We start from the raw sequence: 18,132 nt of genomic DNA, 5'->3' as shown, positions 1-18,132 counted from the left end.
TTCAAAAAAAAATAAACGAATGATTTGTTATAAATGAATATGTGGCAAAATAATTTTTCTTCATTAAATTCCATTTGTTTTTTTATGCTAAAAATTAAGATGCCGAGATTTGACCCTTACGACCCCTCCAACGGCACCGCCATCACTTACGTCATCATCTCAGGAAACATACAAAGTGCCTTCACGATTGAAAACAACGCCCTCAGGACTAATGTTATCCTAGACAGGGAAATCAGGTCGAACTATAAACTTGAAATTAGAGCGACAATGACGTCATCATCGTCGTCGTCCTCATTTTATGTGGTAGTAATGATACAGGTGCTTGATGTTAATGATAACGCTCCTTCATTTCCAGATGCATCTCTTGTCAGTCTGTCCTATGGTTAGTATGGCTGTTTGTTTGGCTGGTTGGTTGGTCGATCGGTTGTTGAAAACAAAAGTGTTGTTTTGAATTTTAGTTAAACGCATTAATTATTGTTGACACTTCCACCAATGCCAACATTTCAATTTTGTCCACAATTCCATCACGATCGACAACTTCACAATCATCCACAACTTCATCATCATCATCATTATCTGCATGTTCGTCATCGTCATAAAGATGCGAAACGCAAAACAAGAGTGACGCAAGTAAAAGCCAACGACCTTGATCTCTACCCTCCAATCACCTACACCATCCTACACGGCGGTGTCTCACAGCAGCAACAGTCGCTACTACAACCGCCACAATCAGCAACACCTTTCCCACAGCAGCAACAAAATAGCAACAATAATAACAACCAACAACTAACATGCGATCTTACATCTGATGACTTCCACATAGAAACGTACACAGGTCAGGTGATCCTGTTGACAAATTTGGCGCCAAAAAAGCAATGTCATGGACAAAGGCTAATTTTGAGTCTTCAGGTGTGTGTTTATATTATTTCTATATTATTTTTCAAACAAAAATTCCGCAATGGAATTATAAAAAAAAATGTCTTTTCAGTTTTTTGGATTCGGTGAATTAAAAGTTTTGTAAGCATAGGAGCTTCGACATTTTACTCTTGTTTTTTTTCTAAATCACTTTGGTCAGACGGCGTCAAAATCACTAAGTAACATTTGCAACCAATCAATCACGTTAACGCACACACACACGCACACACACAAACAAACACACGCACACGCACACACCCAAAGGCATCAGATGGAGTCTACACCGCTACAACAGATCAACTGATTCAAATCCAACAACCGAGTAAAAGTAAACTTAGGTTTACGAGACCTCTACATAGAGTAGGTTCTGGTTTTTATTCCCCACATAATATAAAAATCCCTAAAAAATTCATATATCAAGATATATGCATGAACTCATTTGCGCAAATTACTCCTGCTGATACAGGCAAACATAACCAGAGGAGCAACTGCAATCCTACCATATGTTATTGCCAACATCACAGCCCTGTGGAAATACGAAGATGATGACGACTACGACGATTACGATGATGATAATTATTACAGTGGTGGTAGTGGTAGCGGTGCTAATGATCCAAGCATTAGTTATTCAATGTACCCCGTTAAATTAAATCAATATTCTTCCTTCTTCTCAATTGGTTCTAAAACAGGTACATTTTCAAAAATTATTCTGTATAGAACCAATTAATTTTTTTTAAATATGTCTAATTATTGTTTAGCTGAATATATATAAACGGTTTACAGAGTTTTATTACCCACAATTATTTATAAATAATTAATAATAAATAAATATATTTTTGACATAATCCCAGCTTGATTAAACATTAGCCATCAATTTTTTCATTAAGGAGCAATCAGCCTATCATCACCCCTTCCGACCACAACAAACAACAACAACAAGGATGACGACGACTCCTTTGTTGTTGATGACGTCATTTATCACGTGACTGCCAACAGCGGTATGGCTAATGCGACGGTTGTTATAAGTATATTGAAGGAGTTGGACATTTACAATGCATCTGCAGTTGTTAAGAATCAAATCAAGTTGGTCATCTTTAAATTTGCAATAATTTATTTATGGAGAATGAATTTAAACAAATTTTGCATATTATAATTATTGTGATAAATAATACATATTATGAAATACTTCAACGCCACAGTGCCACCATTTCAAAGTTGACCACGCAAGTTGGATCAGTAGTTCTCTCAACGAAAATTAATTCTGAAATAATCAACCTGCCGAACCAGCGATATTACTGCCAGGCTGAGTGGAATTCTTACCTGGAACTTTCCAAGTCATCAGGTCATCTTTTCGTGACGTCATTTCCTCCTGACTCCTATTACAAGACGATGGACGGACGCTACTTGGACGATTATTTCACTTCCGTTAATTCGTACACTTCTGGTAGAAGGGATGGCATGAAAATAGCAGGAATCAGCGAAACAATGATTAATTTTGCTAGCGTCAAATGCCCATTTTTTGAGAAAAAAGACTACGAAGTAATTTTGAGAAACAACGCCAATGACATCAACGGTAATGTCGTCAACAACAACACACGAAACCAAACTAATTATTACGTAACAACAACGTCGGTGATGACCAGCAAATATTTTTTAGCGTTTTTTAATTCCTCTTATAGCATACTTTACACCACAGCTGACCAAATTATTCCTCAAAGCAACACAAGTGCCAACAACATTAACAACTACACCTCGTCATTCTCGATTGACACAAACACGGGTCAAATAACCTCTTCAATGATGCTTCCTTCAAATTTCCGTTACACAATTTTTATTGGATATTCCACTTCCGGTTTCTGTCCAAACTCCTACGCTACTATTTCCGTTTCTACAAATGCCGACGCGAATGTTAATCTCCTAAATAATTTTGCTGCAGTTTTTATCAGCGCTGTTTTTACGACTACAATAACTGGAGATTGGTTGCCGGGAGATTTTGTCATGAACGTGAAAGCTAGAATATACGACGTCAGAAATGTAAATAAAACATTATCATCACCATCATCATCATCATCATCATCATCTACGTCATCGTCTACGTCACCCTTCTCATCAGCTGCGTCCAACTTATCGATTAGGTACTCAATACAGGGCATCACAACTAACTTCTTCACTCTCGACCCAAACACTGGTGACCTGGCTTTAAAAACGTTCCCGACCCTCGCGTATAACGACAATGTCGACAATGGCCAAAATTACAGTTTCAATGTGTGGGCCGAAATAATAAACAGAAGTAGCACAAACAATAATAACATTAACAACGTCATCAACAACATCAGCAACAACAACAGCAACAACCACAATGAAGTAACACAGGCGCAAGTAATCATATTTATTAAACCACAACCAGAAGTACCGGTATTCGCTGACAACAATTTCAAATTCAATCTTCCACGTGACGTAAAAATTGGTGACGTAATAGGGAGGGTGCGTTCTTCAACTCGAAACGTGTTTTATTATTTTAAAGAGCGTAATGATTACTTTGCTATAAATAGGACAAGCGGAGAAATAAAATTGTTGAAAATGACTTCAAGAATAGAGAAGAGGTCAATCACACAGCAGCTTGAACAACTACAACGACAGGAACAACAAATTCTGACCGTGATTGCGCGAACAGGATTTCGAACATTCAAAGAGGCAACAACCGACGTCATCATAACACTAAATGACGTCATTGTCAACAACCAAACTACAACTTCTACAAACAATAACAACACAAACATTCTCACCAGCAAACCATGCTCAAACAATTGTCCGACAACTGTCAACACCAATTTTACCAGCATTTTTCCACAGCCTACCTCAACAAAAACGACAACCACAGTGCTGTCATCGTCATCATCAACGTTGTCATCATCTTCATCTTTGCTTCCCATATCATCATCATCATCTACAACTACATCAGCAATTATTAACTACGATACTACAAGTGGCAACATAAACAGCCTCACTCCTGACAACAACAAAACTGAGACAACACCCTCACCGCCACCGTCTGCCTCGACGTTGGCGACCACAAGCAGCAACCAACTGTCGACCACATCCATCATTTTGCTGGCAGTGTTTGTCTCTCTCGGAGGAATCATCATCATTCTCGCCATCGTCGCCATCGTCGTATGTTGCCTGAGGAATCGAAAACGCAACAAACAAAAACAACAAAATGTATCTGGAATTCCCAGCGTTGCAAACACTGCAAGCGTTAGTAACAACTACGGCGCTCAAACTCCTCCGACTGGTAACAGTACATCCCTGACGACGTTCAAGCAGTCGAAACAGCAGCTACTTTTGCACGCCACAAGAACGAACGCTCCATCGACAGCACGATCTGAATCGAGCGGACGAGGATCAGCTGTGGCGGCTGACGATGAAATCCGCATGATCACCGCAGCCAGGACGCCGTCGAAAACCTCCTCGCGTGTTGTCTCTGCCGAGATCCTGCCTGATTCCGGAGTGCCCGACAACGATGAGGACGAATTTGAAAGAGACGAAAACATACTGAACAACAATAATGTGATTGTTCATAGAAACAATGACAGCAGTCGTAGCAGAGAAATAAGAGCAATGAACCCGAGAAAAATCACATCATCCGAAACACCTTCAGTGCAACTATCGCGTGCGTATCTCTCCAATTTGGGCATCACTGCCCAGCCATCCGACACTACGATCGATAAATCAAATAAAAGATCTAAACAAGGCAACCAGGCTTCAGAAGCTTTTGAACTTGGTCATCTTGGTTCGAGGCAGCCAGCTATTTACAACGAATTATCCACACCCTCGATATTAGTAACTCCTTTGAATTTTAATATGAATAACAGTGAAAATATCCTTGAAGTATCCAAGTATGCAAGAGAACAGCAACCGCAACAAGCTAACAGCCAGCTTCAACAACAGAATGCTGCAGGCAGAGATTCTACGTTCGCAAGAATCTTGGCTAGAATCACTGGACAAAGAATTGACAATACTTTCAACAACAGCGCGGTGAACATTATTAATAATGGCAATAACAACAACGCTGCCAACATGAACGTTAGAAACATTGAGGACAACACTCTTGATCGCCACAACCCTCCCATTACGGCTCAGTCAATAAACCCTGCAAGCATTCAGCCATTACAAATTTCAAAATTTTATGATCCAACAAACAACGAACATATAATAAACAACAGCCGTAACAACAACAACAACAACAACAGAACTTTAGGTTATATCGAGCCAGAGTACCAACAAATCGATAACGACAACAGTGTTTATACAACCAACGTTAACATGCTACCAATCGTAGCAACAAACCAGATACCATCAGTTAAGATAGTTCCAACTAAAATCGTTCCACAACCACCACGAAACACTCAACAGTTATTAAATCCACGTCAGTTATTTATAAACGCAGTTGAGACTCCGCCCATCATCACTGATGCTCCGCCTCCTTCGATTTCATTATCAACACACCCTGTTCTCAACAGACTAACCAACCCTGACAGACCATCCAAATTTTCATCAGCTAACGTGATCAAAAAACAACGACAAACTGCCAACAACTTCCAGCCAGCGCACCAACAACACATCGCCGTCATCAATCCTAACAACATCAACAACACAGCCGATCAAGTTGGTAACAACAACAACTACCAGGAAATAGCCGTATCACAAGAATCTGTGACGTCAGATGAGATGCGCAGACGATTAAAAAATCCCCGTGAAACCAAAGCAGGAAACAGTAATCAAAATGATCACTCAAACAACATCTCCGTAAACGACGGCGGCCTTCTTAAATTTGAAAACGCAGGTCACTTGGTGTCCGTGACGTCAGATAATGACGCGTCACGTGGGCTCACCTTGCCTCTTGGAGGAAACAAGATGGCCGAAAGCAAAGTGACCTTTTTATCTTCAAATTCAGAAATTGATTTCGACGTCTGAATTATTTATTTAAATTTTGTAAAAAAAATTGAATAATGTTATTCTATGATATTTAAATTGATTATCAAGATAAAATCAAAAATATATGCAAAATGTTTAATATACGAATGTAACTAATAAAAGAAATAAATATGATTCATGAGTTATCTCAGGGTTTAAAACTTTGGCAAAAATTAAGTCGGTGATCAGTTTATTTTACCCCACTGCCTTGTCTAGCGTGATAAAATAATTTTTATTTTTCCTAAATTTATTTTAGAAATGATTTATTTTTCACAACTGTTGTCCCTGTTTGTAAAAAAAAAAATTCTGCAAATTTTCCATCAGTCTGTTCCTTCGTAACAACTACATACAATGAAAAAAACAGTTTAAATTAAGTACGAAGTTTAGTTCATCAAAAAACTCCCTATTTTGTTAAGTAAGAGTGCACTTGAAACATTCAACAAAAACACTAAAAAAATTTAAGCAAACAATAGATTTACATGTAAAAAATTAAAACGGTAACACACATATAACGAGCAAACATTAGGCAAGAGGATCTTAAACTAATTAAGTTCAATCACACGCGCGTCAGTCTCCATACTCAAAACACCCTTTTTTTATCTCGTTCTAAATTTATTATTTCTAATCAATTTAGTTTTACCATCAATTTTTCGTTTCAAACTCACGTCTGCACGCCAGAATCCAATTTAAAAAAATAATTATCAGTGGATTTTTTAACGCAGCAATGAATTTTGTCTACAATAGGCAATTACATAACCTACTGTTAGTGGTTGCCAAGCCGGAAGTTTAGATAAACCTGATGTTAGCAACGATAATAACAACTTAATAATGAGAAAACAGACTGACAACGTTGATCTTAACTTTCCTAAATAGTTGATTACTTTCCAATACTCGTCTTTTTCAGAAATGAGAACCAGTGCTAGTTAGACATCACAACATTCCTTTAACGAGTTCGACGAACTAATCTAAAGAAAAAAGTAAAAAATGTACTGGTAAACATTTCATACAGACGAATTTCACTCTGCAGTCATAAAATTCTCTAGCATGCTCTCGGCAGCTGCAGTTGAAATTGAAAGTTGATTCATCACAAAACTCTTGCAGAACTATCAATCCTCCCTTTGGACGAATAATGTATAGTAGTCTTACTAAATTGTATATAAGAAAAGACACATAACACAAAAGATCTAAATGATATTTAAACATTATATTCGATAAATCTTTCTTCAAAATAATCTAGGGAAATAATTCGGTGAAGGAATAATTTTTAAGTAATAAATTTATTATTGAATAAATAAATTGTTACGTATTCTCTACGCAAAAAAATGTTCACACACAAAAACCCCAAATAAGAACAAAACACAATAAATAAGGCTGTCAAAGGACGTTGTGTGTGATTTGGAAATAAGTAAGTATATAATAAAATAATTATTATATTATTCTCAATAGTCAAATGACGACCTTTAAAATTCCTATATTAACGAAGTTAAAATTGGGTTTATGGGTGAATGTATATGTAATCTATACATTGCAACGGCACACACAAATTTTCATGTTATGTCCTCTTTCTTTATATCTAGCTACCAATCAATCAATCAATCAATCAATTAATCAATCAATCGATCGATCGATCGATCTATCTCCATAATTTACGCACGAAATTGGTAGAACACGAATACAATTGAAGATCTAATTACTAATGAATTGAAATAATTAATACGAATTCAAATGAAATTGTGATTTGCAAGAGCAAATTTAATTAATAAACAGATGACGACTTTACTGCAATGATTAATAATGATTATGATAATAATAAAAATATTTACTATTAGTGCGGTTGTTATTGAAATGTCAGATGATGAAGATCAAGCCAATGACAGAATTGAAAAAACATACCTAACAAATTGTCAAATAAGTATGCATTTATGCATGTATATGTGTTTGCGTGTATATCTGTTTACGTACAGTATGTGTTGTATGTATATATAAATGTATTTATGTATGTATGTATTTATGTATGTATTATGTATGTATGTATCTGCCTGTATGTCTACATGTTTGTATGTATGCATAACTTAATGCACTAAACAAACAAACACACAAAAGTAAATGTCATAAAAATACACTAACATTCACAAAAAACAATGTATTAATTAATAATGTTTTTGTAAGTATGTAAGTATGTTTGTATGCTTTATTGTATGTTAACTTTTGTATGTATAAAAATGATCAATGTTTGTTTGTTTGTTTGTTTGTATACATACACGTAACATGTACATGAGCGTTTTGTAATCAAATCAAATCAAAACAAATTAATTATAAGTCAATCATCGGAGCTATATACAATAGGTCCACAACACATGCATTGAATGTGAGTGTGTACACGTACATGTGACAGATGAATGAATGAATGAATAAATGATTCGGAAAAATGAATAAACAATCCAACATGGCACGCACAAAGCACAAAATTAACTAATGAAATATGTTTTGAACACAGTAAAGAGGATAAATAAAATTTCAAACTTATTGTTATATATATATATGTGTGTATGTGTGTGTGTGTGTTACTATATATATCTGTGTGTGTTTATGTATGTATGTATGTGTGAGCTTGATGTGTGATTGTATGTGTGGACTTGATGGCTAAAATGGAACTAGCAACACTAATAAAAGTTATTCTTAATCCCTTACTCACCAATAACCATTCATCCTATGATCGTTATTACACTAACAAAACAAAAAAAAAAACACAACAGAATATAACAGTAAACATATAACATCTAGCCTATATGATAATAGCCAAATATAACATCAAGTGACACGTGTCACGGGCAAGACATTCAACTAACTCACCACAAACCTCATGCCAATAGCTATGGATATCGCATTTGTATATATACAGGTATACATACATACGTACATATATGTATATGTGTATATGTATATATATATATATATGTGTGTGTGTGTGTGTGTGTGTGTGTGTGTGTGTGTGTGTGTGTGTGTCCGTTTTTTCAAACATGCTTGCCCTGTGTTTACACGGAAATATAAATAAACATAGAGGAGCAGAAACATCCATTTGCTATAATATTGCACAGATAACGTGCTAAACGATATTATCTATGCGCATGTTTATAAGTAATATATATATATATACATACATATATATATATACATACATACATATATATTTATATATATATATATGTGTGTGTATATAGTTGGCTAGGCCGGCCAGCTTATATTTATTTATTTATTTACAAATCGTTTAATCAACAGCTATCATTAATAAAGCTTATCACCGTTTAAATGAAGAAAATAATAATATTAATTAATAAATAAATAATGATAATAATAGTAATTAATTAATTAAATAATAAAGATAATATAAATATTATCATTCATAATTTAGTACAGGGCATGTTTTTATGGCTAGGCAGGAAGAAATATAAACGAACAAATAAATAAATTTTTGCACGTTGATGATGGTATTAATGATTGGGTAAAACTAGAAGATATGGTGTAGTTAGTTATCGAGAGTGAATGAGAGAAAGAGAGAGAGAAAGAGAGAGAGAGAGAGAAAGAGAGAAAGGGAGAGAGTACATATCAGCTCAGCTACAAAAGCTTTATCATCTGATCTGAATGGTTGGTGTTGGTTTGATCAAATGACTTGAATGATTTCGAATTGGTGATGTAAAAAAAAGTTAACGCCTTTTATCCTTTTATGTGAGTAGCAGCAGCAACACTTAAATAATTTCCTCTAGTATGAATAAAAATCGAATTTTTTAAAAAATGTACAGAAATTAAATTTGGATAATATAGTAAGTAAATCGACAGAATTGAAAAAAATGTATAATTGATAACTATTTTAATGAACCAAATCGAATTTTTTAAAAAATGTACAGAAATTAAATTTGGATAATATGGTAAATAAATAGTAAATAAATATAGTAAGTAAATCGACAGAATTGAAAAAAATGTATAATTGATAACTATTTTAATGAACCATCATCATAATGGTAACCATTACGACTATCATGATCATCATCATCACAACAATCGCCATCATGATCATCATCATCATTATGACCTAACATCATCATTATCATAACCATCGCCGTGTAATCAACCAGATGAATGGACTAGATCGACTTTGGATGGCGGGACAAGATGTTCAGGCAGTTCGTTGGGCAGTTCGTGACCTTCGACCTTCAAACTGACCAGATGCATGGCCAATGCAAATTCATCAATGTCCAGCATTCCATCCCTATCCATGTCGGCCAGTTTCCAAACCTTTCCAAGAACTGAATTAGGCAGCCTGGATTTGATAAGTTCCGACTTGGCAGCTGCTCCAGTTATTTTTCCATTTACTGGGTTCAACGTCTGTTTGGATGAAAAAAATAATTTCATGTTTCTGTGTTGGGCATTGTTTGGAGATAAAAAGCAAATGTTTACAAACAGCAAAATAACTAAAATAACAAAATCCAACAAACACAGAATTGAAAACCAGTTAACAATAATCCAAACCAATCAATGACCACCAGCAACTCAACAACGACCACCAGCAACCCACTCACCTCAAAGATGGAGTCCCACTTGTACCTGTCCTTATTGACTACCCACTCTTCCTCACCCCTGCCCTTGTCGATGCCCTCCAACTGACCAATGCCAAATGGACTTTCTTTGTACGTTTCAAAGGCGCCCCCTGCAGCATAATAATGTTTAAGTTTTTACCATCAACATTTCAATTGTTGTCATCAACAATTCAATGGTTGCTATCAACAATTCTATTGTTGTCATCAATATTTCAATTGTTGCTATCAATAAATGTTTCAGTTGTTAAGATTGTTAACGAATGTAAGCATGGCTCTTAAAATTTTTTTTTTACAAAAGCAAATAAATAAAACATCCCGAGATAAATTAAATAACTCTTAAGAATTACCAAATAATAAAAAGCATTTGATGATAAAAATTCGCCATTAAATGTAAATGAAGCAATTTAAGAAATTATATTTTTAAATGATGAGAATTAAAATTAAACTTTTTATGGATGAACGTAGTTGACTAACAACAGCATTAAAAACGTTAGCTATGGTAACAAGACTATAATTGCAATGATGAGAGTGATGATATAGTCATGATAGTGACAATGACTAACAAATTTAACTCATTTAACATAACTCATTCAATTACAAAACAATTCGTACCCTGTGTAAAATAAAAGTTTGGGGAGATCAAAAAAATTTGGTTAAAATTATTTTAATATAATTAAGAAATTTATAAGTGTGTGTAAGTATATGTAAACGTACGTGTGTGTGTGTGTGTGTGTGTGTGTGTGTGTGTGTGTGCGTGTGTATGGGCGCGCGCGTGTTTGTCTGTGTGTATGTAGGTATGTGTGTGTGTGACAAAGTCATCAATGCACTTATAAAGAGATGTAATTGAATTATTTTTTTAAATGCTATAATAGGCTTGTAATTTCTACAAATTAATTTTAATTTTATTATCATGCATATGGTATGTATGTCTGTAGCGAGCTGTTTGTCTTTGCGTGCGTGCGTGCGTGTAGGTGGTTTTTGTAGCATTATATACTAATTACAAAGAGTTATATAACCATAGAAGTCATCTGCCTGTATAATTATTTAGAATCACCCTCTGATAAGCAGCAGCATTACTTTATTCATCTAATTAGCATATAATGACCAAATTTGAATATTATTATAATTATAGGAGCCAAATTATAATATGATAATGACTTGAATCAAACACTGCTAAATTTTTTTATTATTAGCAAATTGTTATTAAGTCCTTATCAAAATATAGCACAGCTTAAATAAATAAAAGAAAGAATGCAGCAAAATTAATCAACATCCAATAGAGAAAAACAATCAATTAAATTTAATAAAAATTAATTAATCAATTAATTAAAACTAATTAATAACGAAGCATTATTAACTAATGATTAATTAACCTTTAATATTATGACCATTACCAGTATTTTCCACTTTGTTGCTCTCCTCGATGGGAATCATACTCATGAGTGTGGCTATGTCCTGAGCCAGCATCTTGTCCACTGTCTCCAGCAGTTTGGGCTTCAGTACGTTGAACTTGTTGAAATCCTGCAAGTTTCATTGGTTGTTGATTGGTGGTTGATGATTGGCCGATGACTGATTGATTGATTGGTTGATAGATTGATTGATTGGTTGATAGATTGATTGAAAGATTGACTAAATGATTGATTGATCGATTAATTAATTAATTAATTAATTAATTGAATAATTGATTGACTTTCTAGTTGTTTCATTAGCTGGTTAATTGAGTGGCTGTTTGATAAGAATGGTCAATTGGTTTGATTGAATATGATGATTCAGTGACTGAAGTAGTTAGATTAAATGCTAGTTGCTAATTAAATGAATTTCGACGAATTTTAAATTAATCATACATAATGCAAAGCGTCTCCTTTGAAAGCACTATGTTAACAATAACTTATATAAAATACAATAACAGTATAACATAGCTAACATATCACATAACATTATATATGTATATGCAAGGTAACAACGAACAACTTATATATAATGTAACAACCTAGCAATGTACGTATATAATAACAAATAGAATATAACATAATCTAAGATGATCCTTACTAAAATTCTGAATATATGTATATGCTAATTAATTATTGAAAAGTAATTTGTTACAATTATATCATTTGTACATCGCCATCTTCATCATCAGTTCTTCAAAAGATTATTAACACTAAGACAAATTAAGGATCAACTTGAAATACATCAACATACAAATAAGATGACATTAATAACAAAATAACAACTACGTGATGAGGACGAAATGATGACATTACAAATAACAAGTTGATGACAGAAGATATAAACCACACGCTGAATGAAAAAATCAGCATTACAACTCTAGAGGTATTTTTTATCAAAGTATTTTTTTGTTTAGAGAATCAGTGGTTGATAAGTGTTACAAAAAATTAAAACAATAGGATAGAAATTGTGTTGACTTTGTGTGATAAAAGTGAAAAACTTAAAAAACTAACATTTTAAACCGAAAATAATACCAGAAAATGTTTAGGTCTAGTAAAACAATAAAATAAAATGTATAAAGAGATCTGCTTCAGCACTAATGACTGTCTTAAATGATGGAATTCATCACATTCAGTTCATATTTATAGACCATGGCATTCTATATTAGAACTTTAAATACATATTAGTTTCGTTTAAGAAAAAAAAACTGTTAAATATGCATCATCATCATCATCATTCATTTCCATTAGAATCACCAGGCAAGTTATTAATACTATTATTAATAACTGCTCAACAGAAATGAACAAAACATTTCGGTGAAAGAGAAATAACAATAAATATCAAAGGAAATATAACATGCCTTACTTATACAATGAATGTATAAGTATAATGTTGTTATGTATTGTATTAATTAATTAATTAATGACATATGTAACTGGATTAAGCATACATACTAACTTAAAATTATACCTGTGTGTACGTGTGCGTGTGTGCGTGTGTTAATAAAGAAAACACGGTAACAGTCATATTCTACATATTCTACTGTAACAAACAATCCATGCTACTTAATAGATACCAGCAATGCAACATTCACACAAACCACAATAGTTACACCAGTTAATTTACTGATCCTAAATTATTATCTTACACTATCTGATTGAAATGGGGAATGATAATAAATGAATTTTATTCAAAATGAAAATTTTCAACTGGAAAAATTTTTAACAAAAAATTTAAAAATAATTCCATATTTAGAGAAAAGACTAATGAAGAAATATACAAAGAATTTTGTTGAGCATTGTACTACAATGTGCGTTTAAAAAATGGCATAAATACGTATATATTTAAGGCAATTGTAACATGGTACAATGGCAAATAAAGGAGAGTAGTATGGACATATAACAAGATATCCTAAAACAAAGATATCTAGTGATAATATTAATATAGTTTGTCACATACCTAACAGGCAATTTAACTAATTCAGTTAACTAATGTAAACCCAACCAAATTCACCACAGCCGATACCAACATGTTTCTAGAGAATTGCAAAAAATAATAATAATGATGAAATGATGATGAAAAAAAGATGATGACGACATGAAAATGACGAAATTATAATGTTGATGACGATGATTGAGTGCATTGTTTTATAATTTGAAAAAAATTCTCTGCAACTTTCAATCAATAGCATAATAAATATAAAACAATTAACTTTTACAAACTTATCTCTCTCTCTCTCTCTCCTCTCTCTCTCTCTCTCATATTGTATATGTATAAATAATGTAATAGGCACAACAGCAAGTTATAACTGTTAAAGCCTTAAGTAATTTAACAAGCACCTTACTCCTGTCATTGGAACACGCGTACACGCACGCACATAGGCACACACAATGTACACCAACACGCACACCACACGTCACCACATATACAGAATAGACAAAATAGAATAAATCAAAATAGATAAAACAAAAACACATTCTACTACAAAGAAAAAATCTCTCCAAAGCTATGCTTAATAAGCATACCCACCATACACAAACACATGCATGCACACATACATGCACTTAGAAACATGATGCATGCATACAAAGACAAGCATACATGACAACGCACACTAAACACAAAAACATATGATTAAACAATAAACATACATAGTACAGATACAAGTCATTGTATACATGACTTAAGCTGTATTGTTGTAAGTTAAGATATCTGGCCCATATAAATCTATGTTTAGTAGAATCTGAAGAAACTATACCAAACCGCATTACACTGCACACATAAATGGGCACATTTTTGAGAATTCTAAAGAAACAAACATCTCAATCCCAACATTTCAAAGAATAACGCACGAAAACAAGTGCATGCATACAATGACATAACCAACATGTGTGCAAACCATGCAACAACGTACAGTTGATTATGTATCAAATGTGTAATAAAATTTCAAATAGTACAAGATAAAACACACAACATAGGATAACAACAAAACAACAACAACATACAACAACAACGGCGGCTTACATGATTGACTAATTGCTCTTGCATTCGATGGATGTCAGGGAAATCCCCGGGCGAGATGTGGTTCTCCCTCTGAATGGAGGCGTAGATTTCGGGCAGCTTGGCAATCAGCTCCTTCTTGCGCATGTCCTTACCAAACATGGAAGGCATCTCTTTCTTCAAGTGGCTAATCAGATGAGCGTGAACCTTTAGTTGTTCATTCAAGTTTGTTATTAATTAGTTCATTTGGTTATTAATTAGTCTATTCATTTGATAGATTAGCATAATTTATTAATTAATTAATTTATTCATTCATTTGTTTACTGAACAGATTAATTGATCAAAGTGTATAGAATCTGAAAACATTAAAACAATTTAAAACAATATAAAATTAAAATATTAGAAATGGATGTAGTTTAGTTGTCAGAGAAAAAAGACTAAAAAAGATTAACATTTTAGAGATCCTGTTATCTTTTTTGGCCATATTTTATGTAAAATACAACTTGTGTCAATGTAGTTTCCAACAGTCATACATTTGTACTAAAATAATTGTAAGTACCAGTAGAGGCTTACTTGTTTTAATATAATGTAATCAGTGGTAGTAATGGTAGTGTTTACAATTAATAATTACAATATTTATAGGAAAGAAAATTACCAGAGATAATAGTGCAAAAGATAAAAAATGATAATTGCTAGTACATTACTAATTGATGCAATTTCCAATATCAAACATTCAATAAACAGTTGCAGAGGACAATTTTTTAGAATAATTGCCTGCATACACAAATTCATCAGCAACACTTACATCATTTGTTAAAATGCTAATGAAAACATGCCATGAGACATGTCAGTCATGAAAGACACAGTAGAAGAATGGGAAAACCATATTTCTGTTGGAATGAAATGTTGAGATTTTCTTCTTAACCAACCAACCAGCCAGCCAATCAGCATCAGCAGCAGAAATATCAACTTAACTCATGTTCACACTGAATGACAGCTTTCAAGGATGTAATTAGATAAAGGAATGAAAGAAAAAGGAAGAATGGTTGATGAAAGAATAACTGAACAGCATTAAAATAAAGAGTTAAATACACTACATTTGACAAATTATTATGTGTTGTTGTTAGGTAAAATAAATGACCAAATGAAATGAATGACATAGTAAATTAGGAAATGATTTCAATTTGATGATTAATTAAATGAATATTTATGATTATATAACAAAATAGAAAGATTTTAAAATAATGAGAACTGTTCATATGCTAACTGAAACTGAATAAATACATTGAAAATATAATTTATAAAATGCTTCTTAAATTTTAAGAAGCAAATTGTATAAAATCAATGCATTCACTACATAGCTTCTTATTCATGCTTGAATGTAAAATTTCTTACAATAACATAAACCTGGTACTTAATTTGTACAAAATCTTTTCTCAGATAAGAACTCAAGAAAGTACCACTACTTGTTATTCATGAAACATTCAAGTTGTGATAGAAATATTAAAACAATTTAAGGAAATTAACTTCCCTTATTTTATCTTCTCTAACAAAAAATCATCTTCAGTCACTCATGACTGATACACATCAGCAGCAACATTTCGTAATATTTGAATGTTAAATGTTGAATTCTATAAAATTCTTGCAATGAAATGAAAAATGTTCTAACCTTAGCCAGACGGGCTCTCTTGATTAGGTCGTTCAGTTTTCTCAAGGCAGCATTTTTTGGAAGGCTATGAAAGTCTTTGAACAGATCATGTTCTTCTAATTGAAATAATGATCTATTTGTGTCACACTGCAGTGGTTTGTTCCAGAACGATCCAATGTAGACACGAACAACTTCTGGTGTGTTGAAAACTTTTCCTAGGGACCACATCAGCGCTCCATAGACCCTCATAAGTTGCTGATGATCAACCATGTCTGCCTTATTTAATATGATTCTAATTTTGTCATCATAGCCTTTTATACCCTCTATGACTCGACGAAATTCATCTGAAATATCAAGTTTGTGAGCATCGAATAGGAGTATGATTCGATCAACACGTTCTGCGAACCATTCTATGACTCCAGCAAAGTCATACCCCCTTTCAACTCTTTGTTTTTCCCCAGAGAGAATGCCTGGAGTGTCAACTATGGAGATGCTGTTGAGGACAGGATTGGGCAACGTAGAACATTGAAAACGGTTTAGGAATGCATTACCAAATCTAGAAAGTTGTCGAAATTGTTTCTTTGGGTCGACAACGAGAGCATTGCCAGGTACAACACCCTCTGTATCCCCACCCATGACTACAATGAAACGATCAGTTGTCGGCTCAGGTCCAATTCTAAGACCCGGAAATTCCATTTCAAGTAGATACTTGATGAATGTTGTTTTACCAGTGGAGTACTGGCCAATGAGCAGGACCATGGGTTTCGCATCAAAGTCTGCATCTTCCAACGGAGGAGAGTGAAAATCATGAAATTTGTAGAATTCTTCAAGGGGCAGAAGTTTCTGCCTGTATATTTTCTTCAGACCGTCGGCCACACTGTCTAACACATCCTCCTTTTTCTTATCATGCTCCTTTTGCAGCCAACTAAACATTTTTCGGTGACTTTTGAACAAATTTTTAGACTATTTACAATATTTTAATTAAATTTTTAAAATGTTCACAAGCCAAAAAGACTTCGAAAATAAAATTTTAGTCGCGTTTAATAAAGTGGGTGGTACTTAGAAAATAAGATTTTAATAAAAAACGAATGAAACTAATATGCGGAAGACAGCAGTGTGTAAACCATAGACACGAGACTTCACAAGCCTCAACTTTTATAGGCAATTATGTATCAATGTGTGATGAATATATAGATAGATAGTCATCTGATCAACACTAACGCACATTTTATTGAGTAAAATATGGACAAATTTAATGAAGCTCTAGTAAAATGTGAACATTTTTAGAAGAATCCAAACCTTGTTTCATCAATTGACTCTCTTGAACCCATTGTTGAACAAGTACGTCCCATACATACGTTTATTTATTCATTTATTTTTATTGCATAATTTAATTTATAAATAATTGATATAATAAAAATTCCATTTCAACAAAAAAAGACACTGCAGAGCTGCTAAATGATTTATAATTTTTTAAACTAAATTGTTTATCCTACACCATGGAATTTGTATTATATGTTATATGTACTTGATATACTCATAGAAACAGAA

General features: G+C 33.4%; 2 protein-coding genes across 2 annotated transcripts; one reads left to right on the top strand and one right to left on the bottom strand.

Moving 5' to 3' along the window:
- Positions 1-99: 99 nt before the first annotated feature.
- Positions 100-5,889, top strand: HELRODRAFT_167418 (hypothetical protein; the record flags this gene model as incomplete). Its single annotated transcript, XM_009012927.1, has 6 exons — positions 100-382; positions 602-909; positions 1,180-1,275; positions 1,382-1,604; positions 1,803-1,998; positions 2,115-5,889. The coding sequence occupies 6 exons, from the start codon at positions 100-102 to the stop codon at positions 5,887-5,889; spliced, it is 4,881 nt and encodes a 1,626-aa protein (XP_009011175.1).
- Positions 5,890-8,932: 3,043 nt separating this feature from the next.
- Positions 8,933-17,529, bottom strand: HELRODRAFT_109211 (hypothetical protein). The gene is made up of 8 exons (XM_009012926.1): positions 16,603-17,529; positions 14,958-15,140; positions 11,858-12,005; positions 10,467-10,594; positions 10,004-10,272; positions 9,896-9,978; positions 9,512-9,766; positions 8,933-9,489 (listed from the first exon to the last, which is right to left on the bottom strand). Exons 1-5 carry the CDS (start codon positions 17,512-17,514, stop codon positions 10,015-10,017), a joined length of 1,629 nt encoding a protein of 542 aa, XP_009011174.1. The 5' UTR covers positions 17,515-17,529; the 3' UTR covers positions 8,933-9,489; positions 9,512-9,766; positions 9,896-9,978; positions 10,004-10,014.
- Positions 17,530-18,132: the final 603 nt, after the last annotated feature.

This window comes from Helobdella robusta (genome assembly GCF_000326865.2).
Source record: "Helobdella robusta unplaced genomic scaffold HELROscaffold_11, whole genome shotgun sequence".
Lineage (NCBI taxonomy): Eukaryota > Metazoa > Annelida > Clitellata > Rhynchobdellida > Glossiphoniidae > Helobdella > Helobdella robusta.
This window is presented reverse-complemented; position numbering and strand designations above follow the sequence as displayed.

Coding starts and splice junctions, on each gene's coding strand:
- HELRODRAFT_109211 (XM_009012926.1), bottom strand. CDS start 17,514: ATGTTTAGTTGGCTGCAAAAGGAGCATGATAAGAAAAAGGAGGATGTG. Junction 15,141..16,602: donor AGAGAGCCCGTCTGGCTAAG/GTTAGAACATTT, acceptor GAACAACTAAAG/GTTCACGCTCATCTGATTAG. Junction 12,006..14,957: donor AAGAGCAATTAGTCAATCAT/GTAAGCCGCCGT, acceptor TGAAACTTGCAG/GATTTCAACAAGTTCAACGT.